Here is a 14,439-nt window from a genome sequence, read left to right as displayed (position 1 = left end):
TGGTGCAGTGCGCGGCTGCTCTCGTGAGGCCCGCCCTCCCTCCCTTCCCCTCGATACACCCACACACACACCCACTCCATTCTCCATTCTCACTCCTCCATCTATTTCTGTTTCTCATGCCGCGTCGGTAAAAGCATCCGCGAGCAGAGTCTCAGCGCGACGCGCCTCTCTCTCTGTGTGCGTGTGTGTCTACCACACGCGTCTTCGAAGTGGTCCGCAGGGAGACACGCGGCAGGACGGAGAGGTGAGAGGGGTGGCGCGATACACGAAGCTCGCGTACCACACCGCTGCCCCCCTGCCCCTCCTTGCCTGCGTAAAACCTCGTCTTTCCGCTTCAGACACAAAACTTGCACACACACACACACACACACACACACACACACCACGGTGTCGGCCATGCCTGCACTGCTCGTGTACCTCATCATCCTCGCCATCGCCGCCGGCGTCACGTTCGCGCTCTTTGGCGAGGTCGGAGAGGCGGACGTGGCGCCGGCGGACGCGCTGGCGCTGTTTGCTGCGGCGACCCCCACGGCCAGCGGCGCCACGTCTTGCTCGCTCGAGGCGGCTGCTGAGACGACGGCCGGTGCTGACGACTGTGGTGCTCGCAAGAGCCACGCCGCGCCGGGAGATGCGAGCGGCATAGAGCACATCAAGTCGCTCTTAATGAAGTGCGGCGTGCCGCCTCAGCAGCAGGAGATGATATCCTTCTTGGGCAGGCACTGCTGCGTGCTGCCGGTGAAGTCGCACACCGTCCGCGTGCTGAACCGCCCCGCTGACTTTTACGAGGAGCTGAAAGCGCGTGTCATGGCGGCGCAGCGCTCCATCACACTCTCGGCCCTCTACATCGGTGATGGGCCCCTCTCGAGGGCCTTCGTAGCATGCTTGGAGGAGCGCGTGCGATGGGCTGCAGCAGGCGGACGCCCGTTCTCCATCACGATCTTGCTCGACTACAACCGCATGCAGGACCGAAAGAACTTGGTTTCACTGAAGACGCTGATGGAGCTGGCACAGCAGACGGCGAGCACGGCCTCGCTGCCCGTCGACGCAGCGATCGTGGGAGCGAGCGCGTCCTCTCCGACGACGCACTCGCCGTCCACGTTGGGCAGCTCCTCCATCGTCGCAGACGGCGAGCGAGACGCCGAAGAGGACGAGGTGGTCCGTGGCAACAGCTCAGATGACGCATCGTCCGCCACTACTACCACCGCAGCTGCTGCGTCGACCGGGGTGAGAGTGCGTCTCTTCCTCTACCAGAACCCTAGCAAGTGGAATAGACTCTTCGCGCCCTTCGGGCGGGCCAAGGAGGTGCTCGGCGTGCAGCACACGAAGGTCTTTGTCTTCGACCAGCGCCACACCATCCTGACCGGGGCCAACCTCTCAGACGACTACTTCGCCACCCGCATGGATCGCTACATGATAGTGAAGGACAACGCCCTCGTCGCGCGGTGGTTCACGCAGCTTGTGCGCACGGCGAATCGCATGTCGCACCCTGTCGTCTGCCGCAAGGAGTTCGCGGAGCAGCTCATCGGCGGCGGCGACACCTGTGCGAGTCGCACGCCTAACAAGCGTGGTGCGCTGGGGCATTCGTCTTCTGCCGCTTCGCCGTCCTCATGCATGGCGGCGGCAACCGCGAACGGCTCCGCGCCAGAGCCGCTGCAATCTCCGTTACGTTGGGTGGTGGAGAAGGTGAGTCGCGCGGTGTCGCCGCCGCTGACATCGCTGGTGTCACAACGCGAGGGGTCGCCAACGCTGCATCGCAAGAGCAACCTCGTAATCTTGGCGAACGCGCTCCAGATGGACCCCTCCGTCGACACGGAGGCGTTCTGTGCGCGGGCCAACGCGCTGCTGCACGACTTTGCCGCGTGGGCACGGCGGCTGTGCGCGGTGGCGACGGTCGACTGGAGCTGCTACGACACGTTTTTGTTTCCCACAGTGCAGGCAGGTCGTGCGGGGGTGTACCACGACAGCGTCATCGTGAAGCAGCTGCTGCGGCTCTCCACCGCCGAGGATCATATCTTTCTGGCCTCGCCGTACCTGAACATGCACGCGTCCTTCGTGGACGAGGTGCTACACGGCACGAGCTACGTTGACTGCATCACGGCGAGTGTGCAGACGAACGGCTGGAACGGGCACAATGGCGTGGCCGGTCGCATCCCTCTCTTCTACCTGCAGCTGGAGCGCTCCTTCTATTATCTCATGAAGGCGTACAGCTGCCTGCGTCGGGTGCACATCCGCGAGTTTTCCGTGAAGGGTTTGACCTTCCACGCGAAGGGCTTGTGGTTCATGGGCCGGCGGTGCTGCCCAGCCGCCGCCGCCGCTGCCTCCCCCCCAGGCAAGGACGATGAGGGCGATGCTAGGCAGCATCACGACGGCCACGGCGCCGATGCCGCGGCCGCAGACCCGTGCCCACTGGAGAGCATCTCCGCTCCGTACCTCGTCGCGTACGGCAGCACCAACTACGGGTATCGTTCTGTTCACAAGGACGTCGAGGCGGAGGCGTTCCTGTTGACCACCAACGACGCACTGCGCGAGACGCTGCGGCAGGAGCTGCTCTTTCTTCTGCAGCAGTCTGTCCCAGTCACGGAGGCGCAGTTTGTGGGCACGGCGATGGGCCGCTTCCAGCCTGTGATCTCGCTGCTCGCTCACCTCGGCCACGATTTCCTGTAATGCAGGGAGTTTTGACACACGCTGGCGTGCCTTCGTGCAGGTGTCTGTTGGAGACGCGTCTGGGCGCACCACCGGCATGCGGGCTGCCGCTGCTGCTCGTGGTGACTGCCGTTATTGCTCACTTCTTACTAACGCGAGGAGCGCATATACAGCGCGATACCTCGAAGGTGGGGCGGAGTTAGTGAGGCAGGAAGGGAGGACGGAAGAGGGGATGCGTGCCAGTGCGCGTGTGTGCGAGTGGCGGTGCTGGCATTGATGGACGGTGCCCGTACTGCCGCCCGTGCCCACGTCACCAGCGATGGCACCACGGCGCCCCTCTTTTGGTTCCTCCTCATTGCCTCACCCACACCTATTTCTCTCTCTCTCCCTCTCTGTGAGTGGGAGTGCTCGTGGCACGGATTTGGCTCGGGCAGCAGCTGTACGCTAAGTATGCTAGGAAAGTAATCTATAAGCGGTTGCTCACAGCGTGTGCGTGGAGGGAGGACGGTGGAGAGGCAGGGCGGGAAGGGAAGCGTGTGCTCTGCGAACTGCCAGTGTGACAACACCATGCGCGTGTGTGTGTCTCTCTCTCTCTCGTGATAAACCTTACACAAATTCTTCGCTTCACGATCAGATTTAAGGCAAGCAGCAGCAGCGGCGGCGACGGTGGTGCACGCACACACATGAGCACAGATAAGCTACACAGAGGCGTGCACGCTCACAGAGTAGGTGCGTAGTTGCACGAGAATGTCGGCTTTCCGTGTGAGGCTTCTCGGTACCGTGATGCCAAGGTAGGGCTAGGGGGGGGGGCAAGTTTGGAGCTCGGTGTGGGTCGCACTGCCTTCTTCCACCACCACGACCACCCCTGCCACGTCGCACTCCTTTAAACGGCTTTCAGCTGCACGCAGAGGCGCAGCCGCACACATGCCGGCGCTGGTTGGATGCTACGGATGTGTAGGCATGCATGCTTGGTGGCCTTCTGCACTTGTCTCACGTTCCCTTCCTCTCCATCTTCCTCTGCTGGTCTCCCTCGTTACGCGCCCTCGTCTGCCCGTACCACCCGATCCCACGACGGCACGCAGCTCATCCATCTCTACATCCGCCTCTTTCTAATCGGCCAGCCGCTCACATACGGTGGCGTGCAGGACATTACAGAGGCGCCGTACTCCCCCCGCCCCCCAACACACACACACACACACACACACACACAGACACAGAGCAAGTGGCGAGCACACTGCAACTCAAAGACAGCAGAAGATGCGCGGCTCTGACGCGATGGCGACGCACGCGTCGAGGTGGCGGCCGCCGCAGAACCCGGCAGCCGTGCGGAAGTACTCGAACGAGACTGCCGCTCCGCAGCCACCCGCGAAGATCATCATGGAGGACCACTCCCTCGCCGAGGTCTTCCGGCGCTCGGCGGCTTTTCAGAGGATTCTTGCCTACGTGCAAGGCTGCAGCGAGGCGGTGGAGTCGACGCCAAACCACCAGCGCCTGTCCGCCACGGTGGATGACTGCGACGATACAGTGAGGTACCTCGTGACGGACTACCTGCCACGCCTGCATGACATTGTGACCGCGATCCCGCTGGAGGACATGGCGCAGCAGCGCTTCGGCAACCGCGCCAAGCGCGTGTTTCACGCGCGACTCGAGGAGACGGTGGTCGCCGACATGGAGAAGCTCGTCCGAACATTTCCCACCTCCGCCGGCCGGTCGGAGGAGGCGATCACCGATATGGCGACAGAGGTGGCGGCGTACGTCATGGACTCTTTCGGCAACGCCACGCGCCTCGACTACGGCAGCGGCCACGAGCTGCACTTCTTTATCGTCATCATGATCTGCCTCGAGGAGCACGGCGACGGCGGCGGGAGTTTGAAGGATGAGCCGGCGGTGCTCGTCCCGCTCGAGGTGCCGCCGCCGCCGCCGGTGCCTCCGATGGAGCGCGCGGAGGTGCGCAAGCGGCGTCAGGACTACATCTTCTACATCTTCCACGAATACATGCGTCTGGTTCGGCGGCTGCAGAAGCGTTACTCGCTCGAACCGGCGGGGTCGCACGGAGTGTGGGGCCTAGACGACTATCACCACATCCCCTACATCTTCGGTGGTGCGCAGCTCATCAACGCGGAGGTACAACCTGTGAAACCGGCGGCCGGTCAGGAGGCGATGTTAGTTCTCCCCAAGCACATTTGCGACCGCGCCAAGGTGGAGATGCTCAAGGATAGCTATCTCTACTTTAGCATGATTGCATGGATCTTGGAGAACAAGACAGGGCCCTTCCACGAGCACAGCAACATGCTGTACAACATCTCTGGCGTCGAGCACTGGTCGAAGATCTACAGCGGCATGGTGAAGATGTTCGCCGCGGAGGTGCTGGCAAAATACAATGTGTCGCAGCACCTCCTTTTCGGCCGACATCTGCCGTGGAACACGAAGACGATGTGACAGGCGCCGCTGGCGGTCGAAGACACGGCAATCGAGTGTTCGACGGACACGCGTGCACCCACCCACACCCACTCACCCACGGCGCTCTTTTCTCTCGCGGCAGACACTCTCTCGCCCACCTCTCTTTACGCTCACCCTATTCCCCCCACCCCTCACCCCCACCGATCTGTCTCGCTGCCATGCGGCCGTGTCCCCCGCCCCGCCACGAACTGCACCGCCTCCCATTTTCTCTCTCTCTCTCTGTGCCTTTCTCATGTGCCCGCCTGATGCGTCTGCACGCGGGACTTACAGTGAATGCATCACTTTCAGACGGATATCGCGCAAGAAAACTCACATCTCCTCGCCCATGCTGGCCGGGAAGGCAGTCCAACGAACGCCTCCACGCATGCACGCATGCATGTGTGTGTGTGTGTGTGTGTGTGTGTGGCTGTGCCCATCGCTATGGGCAGCGTCATCGCTCCACCGCTTCCTTTTCCCATTCTCGCCAGCCATCTAACACTCGCCGATTCAATGTGCTGCCATTCGCCGCCCAGATGCGCGCAGAGGCACACGTGCATGACTGACCTTTCTCTCTCCCCCTTCCCTTACTGCTTCAGGGGTCCGACATCCCTCGCTACCGTTATCGTCTTTCAGGCAATGCGTGTAGACACTACAGAGATACGCACGCACGCACACGCACACACACACACACACACACACACACACACACAACGCCCATAGACCCGCACGCGCTCATCCGTAGCTAGACCATATCCGATACGGCGTCCACCACGTGCTCTTCCTCTGTCTCGGCGAGCACCCAAGCACTCGGTTATGGTCCGGGAAGCGTGCACCACCACCACCACCACCGCGCCATGGCATGACAGCAGCGGTCAACCACCCACGCGTAGTCTCTGCTGCCTCGATCTTATCTGTGCCCGCGCACGATCCGCTCCTTAGTCCCTTCTCCGTACAGTGTGCTCGACGGCGGCGCTGCGGACGCGGCCTCCCCACCACTAGGCAGTATACCGGCTGCGTATCTCTGTACATCGGGGTTGCACCAGCGCAGCACTTACGAGGATAGCGACAACAGCGGCGGTGTTGAGAGAAGCCGTGCGGTGAGGGCGCCGGCTGTACTCGACACTTACCTCACAGGTACTAGAGGCGATCGAGAGAAGCCGACCGCGGCCTTGTCGTCTTTCCTGTCGTCGACGCTGTTCGCCACCTCACATACGGCACCTATTATCCCAGCACTTGAAGCCGGTGCTGCGCCGAGATACACGGGCACTACACGCTCCGCAGGACTACCGACGCGCTGCAACGCTGGTGCGAGCGCGCACAGCCTCCACGCAGCGCAGTGGTCGCTTGGCCTCAGCAAGGGATACGGCGACTCGGCAGAGGACACAGTGGCCTGCACGCCGGGGAGTGACATCACAGCCTAGCACGTGACGGGGACCGTATGGGCCGAGTCGAGGCGCATCTCTCCGTGTCCACGCTCTGAATGTGACAGATTCCTCTGCATCGACGCGTCTGCCGCTGCTGCCGGCTGCGCTGCTGAGCAGCACGGACACGGACGACTGGAGTGCTTCACTGTGTCTGTGCCTAGATGATGGAGCGGAGCGCACGTGTGTGTGGAGTCGGAGCAACACCAGCCCAGTTGAGTGGGCCCTGCTGGATACGGTGGTGAAGGCTCATGAGTGTGAGCTGCGAGGCAGCGGTGCGTGTCGCGTCAATCGCACCTCCTCCCATTCCTTATTAAGCACACCGACACGGACAAGGGGAGAGCGAGAGCCACTCTAAGAGCACACGTACACATGTGGTCCCACATGGACGCGAACCCACAAGACCGCTCAGACATGCAGCGGTTTCACAGTCTAGCGATGGTCGTGAGGCCATGGACGGCGCACGGCGAAGCGATGGATGCATGCCGCACATCCGTGCGGGGTACACGTTCCGGCGGTGGCGGTGGCGGTGGCGGTGAAGGAACTATCGGTGCGCTTGTAGGCTGTGAGATGCTTGACTGCAGTGTGTCTTGTACAACGCGATCGCCATCCCCCTCCCACTTCCTTTTCTCTGGCACACTCGACTCTCACCCACTGTGCAAGTTTGTTATGCACCGTCTCTGATACACACGCGGCACATGCATGTCGCCTCTCCTCCACCTCTCCCCGCTTGTACTGCCGCACGCACGGCAGCGCTGCACACGGAGACACAGACCACGCTTTAGCACCGACAGTCAGGCGCAGCGACGCGTGGAGGATGGGAGAGGGGGCTGGAGATGCCACTCTTCTTCTCAAAACGTCTGCTCAGCCGCACCCGCGGCCGTCCAGATCCGAAGCCAGCGCCTTCCCCACAGCACCTCGCCACCGACACGGCACAGAGAAGTGACCGTGGCAACGCTACTGCGGTTCCCCTCGTGTTTCCGCGCTACCTCGACGGCCGCGACATCTGCGCATGCGTCTTCTCTCTTCGTCCAGTTGACAGCCGCTGGGTGGAGGCAATGCTGCGACAGCTGCGCGCGCCGCGTCGCTCAGCGTCCGAAAGGATACCCCGCAGCCAGCCCGCAGACATCGCGCCGTGTGATAGGCGAGGGAAGAAGCGCACCCGAGGCGGAGATGACAGTGGCGGCGGCTTTGTTGCCGCGGGCGTGGCGACGCAGAGCCATCGATTGAACCGCTGTTCCTCCTCTGCCTACACGCAACGGGTGATGGGCAGCCCGCCACTTTCTTTTATCGATGACGTCAACAACGGCAGCGCCGCCGCGGCGAGTGTGTCGGCATGCGGGTTGCGTCTCGTCTGGCGAGGGGCGTCGCTCGACAGGCCGCCAAGTGGGAGCGCGAGCGCGGCAACGGGGGGCGGAATGGCCGAGAACTACCATGCCGCCAGTGTGGGCAGCAGGGTCGAGGACCGCGACGTCACGGCATATCCAACCCTCTTCAGAGCCTTTATTATGCTGGACGACGACGCAGGAACGGCGGAGGCCGTGATGGCCGACGTGTGCAGCACCGCTGCAGGCGCTCGCTCGTGTGCGAGTGCAGAGCTGCGCACCCCAGTGGCTCAGCGCCCGCGTCGCGCCCACGTCGGCGATCGCGATCTCATTCCAGGACCGGAGGCGGATTCTGCGGAGCTGGTGCGGTGCTGGTGCCAGTCTGTGCAACAGCCGGGGACGGAGGCCGAGGGTCGCGGGGGGCGAGGCGATACTCTGTCGCCGCTGGTGTCACGGTGGGCGCGCAACAGGACGCGCGCCGTCCTCGCAGCTGAGTCGCTGGCTGACCTCACCGCACCTTGCTGCACCACTACGGAAGTCGATATAGCCACGCAGTCTCCCCAGGCGACGTCAGACCCGTCTGGACGTGCGGCACACTGGCTGCGTCTCTGCTCATCGGCCATACCGAAGGTATCCCCAGGGGCTGTGGGGACCATCTCAGTGTCCGGGTCGTTGCCGCAGCGGCGCTTCACCGACATGGAGAGTCTCTGGCACTTCTCCTTCACGGCACCGTCCGTCCCGCGCGCGCTACGCATGCGACCAGGTGCGCGAGCGGACGCCACATGGTCCGTGACGATGCAGCCCACAATGTGGCTGGAGCGCAAAATGGAGGGCAGCCGTGATGCTGAGGCTAGTGTCCGTGGCGTGCGGCCCGCGGCAGGTGCAGAGATCGCTGCCAATGAGGCCGCTGTCAGTGCGCAGCTCGGGGGTGCAGCGGTGACGGCGCCACAGCTAGCCATCGTGCGCCATGCCCGTCTTCGCTGCCTCATACGGGACAACGACAGCGGTGGCGACGGCACAGGAAAGGAAGGGCACCGTGCTGCCCCCGAGGTGTCACCAGCTGCGCCGATGACGTCCACCGAGGACGGCCTCACCGCTGAGGCTCTGTCGGCACAGTGGAATGTTTTTGTGGCCGACGTGTGCGAGTCACGCACGACACAGGAGCGGCGGCGCGCCGCCTCCACGCATGAACGGTGGCAGGCAGCGGCAGCCTCTCTCGGCAGTGTCGGCGAGAGCATAGCCGAAGCACTCACGACGTTGCCGCAGCTGCACTTCTCGCAGCTGTGCGCCGCGGCAAGCGCATCTCATCGCGAGGGGGAGGAAGGAGCGCACAATGCTCTGGATGTGGGGCCCACGGACTCGATGCGCGGACTCGGCCAGGCCTATCCCTACCCGGTGCTGGAGTGGTGGCGGTGGACTTCGTGCGGTCGCTCACGGTCACCTCCGCCGCAGCATGCACGGAAGCCGCCGCGTCGTCTGCTGGGGACTTGTGTTGCTTTCCGAAGTGTACCAGACGACGTTGAGGCGACTCGAGCGCAACTGGTGTTGACGCTGCGGGACTGGGTTCGTGACATGTCAGACGTACAGTGGCGGGCCGCGTCGTGGTTGCCATGGGATTCGTGGATCACCGCGGTCTGTGCTGTCGCTGCCGTGCCGCTGTTGCTGTTCCCTCTTTCGTCTCACCGCGCACCGCTGCTGATGCCGTCGATCAGTCGTGTGCAGAGCCGCCTACGCATTGCTGCCGCACAGGAGGGGAGCGCAGCATCGACAGCGCACCTCACGGCGGACTCGCTCGTCCTCGGTGGCCGCCCCACCGGGCACTCAGTCAAGGACCGTGCACTTGAGCAACAACCATGGGCGCCGCTCGATGCGGCGCCGCAGCTGCTGCGCGAGGCAATGAGATCGGCAGCAGCGAGGCCACGCATGGGGCTGCTTGCCGCAGTCGTGCAGGAGGACGCAGAGGACGCCAAGCCACTGCGCTGCACGGTGCGCACTGCGGCGGTGGCGGAGTGCGAGGCGCTCGCACGCGTGTGCGAAAGGAGTGCACGAGCTCCTTCGCACGAACGGGAGAGAGGTGCTGCCGCCGCAGCGACAGCGGCGAAGGAGTCCGCCGCACACACGCTTCATTGTCCTTTGCTGAGGCGCTGCAGGTGCGACAAGCTGGCCGCTGGGGTGTCGAGCGATGATGAGCACGGCAGATCAGAGGGGAGGGCGACGGCACGAATGGGTGCATCACCTCCAGACGCTGCTTCACCGAACTCGCAAGTCGCCTCCTTTTCATCATCTCTCGCTGTGGCGTATGTGGCGCGAGGTCACACCGATTCCGTGGCCGTCGACCTTCTTGGCGAATACTCACGCTCGCCACCGGCTACGGTGCCGCTGCTGGCTCCATCCGAGGCCTCGTCTGCCAGCGAGGCCTCATCTGCCGAAGACGCAGGCACGGGTGATCGTTGTGTTGGTGAGGCGGTCGGCAGGAAGCGCACACGGTCGGAAGCGGCCTCTCCCTCGGCCACGGTCTTGCCTTCCTCTCCAGCCATCGCCGCCTCATCCCTCACGTGTGTGGTGCGTGCATCGCTACCACTGGTGGAGCGAGGTGCGTCCGTGTGTCTCCCGCGTGCAGCTACTAGCGCGCAGCGCAGCAGCACACCGCAGCGCCTGCTTACTGCCTGGCTCGAGCAGCGGTGCCGCGAGGTGATTTCGGCCGCCAACGACTCGCTTTCTCTCACTGCTTCGGCTGCAACAGCCGAGGCAGGCGCAGTGCCCTCAAGCAGTGGAAACTCCTTACTGGCGTCACGGCCATCATCACAGTCGTCATCGCCGCCGCCACCCGACGCGCTATCCGTTGCACATTCCTGCTTGCACGGCGACCGATTCCGGCGAATGCGGCGGTGGCTCATTTCGCCGCCGTCTCCAACCCGACTTCCACTCGCTCCATCGCGGCGGCGGCGGCGATGCGCAGCTGTTATTTACGAGTTGGCGGGCCCGACAGTGTCGACGGCGTGCGCGCCAGTGCTGCAGCCACCGACTCGCTGGGGGCCATCTACTCGCCAGGCGTTGCTGCAGGATGCTCAGTCAACGGAATCCCGTTGTGCGCTGGCGTCACCTACTGCGTCCGTGACACCAGTGCACGGGGAGCGCGCAGAGGCGGAAGCGATAGATGATCCTGCCGTGTGCGTCAACGCGGCTCTCTGGCCTCCAGGTGAGTTGGCCACAGCGATGGCAACAGGCTGCTGCAGTCGCACTACCTTGCGCATGCATCTTCCTGTGAATCCCCGTCGCGGACTCGGAGGGGCACCGATAAAGCCGGTCACCGTGTGGAAGTGGGCACAGCTGACTCTGCACAACTACGCCGCCGATGCGCTGGCTGGAGCTATCCTGCCTGGCGCCCGCGCCATTGAGCGACACCTGCGTGCGACGGAAGGGGCACGCGTACCGATGGCTCCGACGGCTCCACCAGTCGCGGCGCAGACAGCGGCCCATCTCTTCGCCTCCGGTTTGAAAAACCCGGTTACAAGTCCACGGACGCACGGCCGTCCTTTGCGTGCCCTACCCCCTCCCTCCACAGCTCAGCAAGGGCAGACGCCCGCCATCGAGACGGCAGGTGTGCGTCTCCTCGTGACTGCGGAGCACTGGAGGCAGCGTCGTGCACGGCGTGCAGTGCAGCGTCTCGCTCTGTATGGGCTGATGCTCGCTCACGAGGCGCCCCCACCTCCATCCACGTGGCTGCAATCGCGATCTCCGTCTCAAAGCATGGAAGGCGAGGAGACTGCCTTATCGCGTGGTGCTGACCACACCGCTGCCAACTCTCTCACAGTCGGTGCACAGCTGTACCGAGATGAACTCCAGCGTAACGACAGGGCGGAGCTGGCCCAGTGCGTGCGTGACGCTCTCACTCGCGCGCAGTATGCCGCGTGTGTGCGCATGTTTCAGCGATGGAGTGGACACGGTGAAAAGAGCGCTGGAGAGCTGGCGGAGGCGCGGCGATTGACCGACGCCTGCGATTCCGCCGTCTCACGCACGTGCGCCTCCTGCAAGGCAGCACATGACAGCAGCTGCACCCTCATACCTGCATCGTTCTCGGGGTCACTCTCATCACGGGCGCTACCGGCGCCAGCGGACGGTCGTTGCTGCGTTGCATGTGAGCGGCGATTGCACCGCATCATCTGTGATGGCATGCGCAGGGACGGCTGGCTTGCCTTCCACACTTTATGGTACGACGCCCTCTCCGAGCACGTCTCTCCGTACTCGCCGTGCACGTGGCCCGGCTGTCTCTTGAGCGCTACGCAGGGAAGCGCAACGACACATGCGGCATCGAGCGAGGAGGATGGCACCGACGCGTGGGCGCACGACGCTCCTCTCCGATCAGCGTTCGTGCCACAAACTCGCGTTGAGCAGCGTGACATCGACTCCCTAGATGTGTGGGTCGATACCGAACCGGGTGCCTCACCGCTGGAGGCTTCTGCGCACGAAATGCGGTGGTATGTGGACACGAGCGACGAGGATGATGAGTGGAGGGAGGCCGAGGAACACGACGATGGGGTGGTGGCGCTCCACGCTGGACACAGCAGCTCGCAGTGGTGCTGCTGCTGTCTGGCGTCACATGAAAACCTCATTCATGCGATCATGGCGCAAGAAGAACTCACAGCCGCCACAGAGCACAGCGCGGCGCCGGTACCCACGCTGGAGCGTGGCGCAACTCGCCACAGGGGCGGCGCTCAGCCGCCGCTGTGTCCCGCGTGGTGGAGAGCAGGTTCGACGATGGGTGCCACAGTCATCTCTGACGGATCTTCGGCGTCACAACAGAATCCGACCAGCGCTGCCGCTCGCGCAACGGCACGCTCAGAGGCCGTGCGCCGCGCCTGCGGGGCACTCGTTTTTGGTCTTCTGGATGCAGGCGGCGTAAGCGTTCCGCCTCCTTTGTCGTCATGGCCGTTGCGCAGCTATTTTCACCCCCGCGCACACGGTGCAGCGGAGGAGGGCACGCTTGATGACAGCAGGGCTGACAAGGTGAGTGCGAACAGCGCCGCTGCGTGCTTCTTTGCGCGACTGCGACGATATGCGGCACAACTTCTATCCTGTGATGCTCTCGCTACCCGCTCGGCAGCAGTGGCAACGGTGGCGGTAGCGACGACGGTGTTACACCGCCGCCGCCCCTCTTCTTGCCGTTCGCTTTCGTCTTCGACCGGTTCCCCCGGCTGCTGCAGGGCCGAGCCGCCATGCGCATTGCCGCTGCGGCAGCTCTCGCCTCGCGCAGGGATGGTGGCAGCAGCAACACCGGCTGTCCAGCAGCAGCGCGAAGATGAGGAGGACGTCGAGGAGCGGGTTGCACCGCTGCGCCGGTGCCGCCACACGCGTCATGTCTGCTCATTTGCGGAGGAGATGCAGTCTCTGCAGACGTGGTTGCTGCCTCACTGGTGGGCCAGGCAGCAGCACCACTTCGCCGTCACCGTGAATGCACGACAGCTGCCACCGCGATCTCGAGCGAGTCGGCGTCTGGAATACCCGCTCGACGGATCACATGCGGTAGCGACGACGGCGACCCACGACGGCATTGACGAGGACGATGACGTTGGCGAAGATGCTCATCTGTCATCGCTGCGCTGCTTTCTGGCGCCGCGCGAGGAGTCGGAGGCGTGGGTGCAGCTCCTGCACCATGCCCACCTGCGACAGCTGCGTCGGCCCTACGGTCCTCTCTTCCATGGCCGATGCCTACTGCGGTGCGCGCCGCTCGACGGCTGCATAGCGGATGCGGAGGTCCACCACACGTACCTTGCCGCGATGCTGCGCCAGCGCACGGAGGAGGCCTGCGGAGCACTGAGCGCATACGTGCTGCCTTACTGCGAGCCACATGACACATGTATGTGAGCCTCTGCCCCGTCCGCCCTCCGCCATCACTTCTTTGATTTTTTTCGATTCTCTGCTGCTGCTGCTGCTGCTTCACTTGCACGTGAAACGTACTTCTCCCCACCTGCCCATACGAGGCCCACGTTGACGGATGCCGACGTGCCCCCCCCCCTTCCCTCCCCCTGCGTGCGCGTTCCCTGTGCCCCTCTTCCTGCTCGTGTTTGATGAGGCATCGTTCCCATCTTTTGTTGATGCCGGTGCTTCTCTCTCCACCACCTCCACCTCCACCTCCTCCTCCTATGGCTTATGACTGACGCGCATCTGCCCCATCTCATTACCTGGCATCCTCGCCGTGCTCAGCTCCACTCGCGGCTAGGCTTGTGCGCATCTCTAAGCTCCTCCCTCCTCCCTCCCGACTCTGGCGCTACTCGCCCTCACGCAGCCACTAAAGCAACGCAGTATCCACCCGCTGCAGCCCCTCCTCTCCCGCTCGCCCTCATTCGCCTCCATCAAGGAGGCGGAGCGCGGGTTCGGCTCACATACAGAGATCAAGAATGAGGGAGGCCTGCGTGCTTGCGTGCGCGTGAAGGGTCAGACAGCCTCAGGCCACCGGTCACGTTATTGCCAGCATCGTCACTCTCTTGTGGGCGCGTACTGGGGGAGGGGCGCTGATTCGATGAGCGGGCGTTGCGTGTGCGCCGCCCTTCCCGCCCGCCCGCCGACCATCACCGCTGAGCTACAGTGGCGCACTGATACACGTGCCGCAG

The 14,439-nt window shown here is 63.8% G+C and overlaps 3 protein-coding genes across 3 annotated transcripts; all 3 read left to right on the top strand.

The window, feature by feature from the left end:
* Positions 1-396: 396 nt before the first annotated feature.
* LMJF_07_0200 (putative phosphatidylglycerophosphate synthase) lies at positions 397-2,664 on the top strand (the record flags this gene model as incomplete). Its single annotated transcript, XM_001680872.1, has 1 exon — positions 397-2,664. One exon carries the CDS (start codon positions 397-399, stop codon positions 2,662-2,664), a length of 2,268 nt encoding a protein of 755 aa, XP_001680924.1.
* A 1,236-nt stretch (positions 2,665-3,900) lies between these two features.
* Positions 3,901-5,082, top strand: LMJF_07_0190 (putative phosphotyrosyl phosphate activator protein; the record flags this gene model as incomplete). The annotated part of the gene is made up of 1 exon (XM_001680871.1): positions 3,901-5,082. The coding sequence occupies one exon, from the start codon at positions 3,901-3,903 to the stop codon at positions 5,080-5,082; it is 1,182 nt and encodes a 393-aa protein (XP_001680923.1).
* Positions 5,083-7,339: 2,257 nt separating this feature from the next.
* Positions 7,340-13,693, top strand: LMJF_07_0180 (hypothetical protein; the record flags this gene model as incomplete). Its single annotated transcript, XM_001680870.1, has 1 exon — positions 7,340-13,693. The coding sequence occupies one exon, from the start codon at positions 7,340-7,342 to the stop codon at positions 13,691-13,693; it is 6,354 nt and encodes a 2,117-aa protein (XP_001680922.1).
* Positions 13,694-14,439: the final 746 nt, after the last annotated feature.

Source organism: Leishmania major, chromosome 7, assembly GCF_000002725.2.
Source record: "Leishmania major strain Friedlin complete genome, chromosome 7".
Lineage (NCBI taxonomy): Eukaryota > Euglenozoa > Kinetoplastea > Trypanosomatida > Trypanosomatidae > Leishmania > Leishmania major.
The sequence above is the reverse complement of the archived record's forward strand: the minus strand, read 5'-3'. Positions and strand labels throughout refer to the sequence as shown.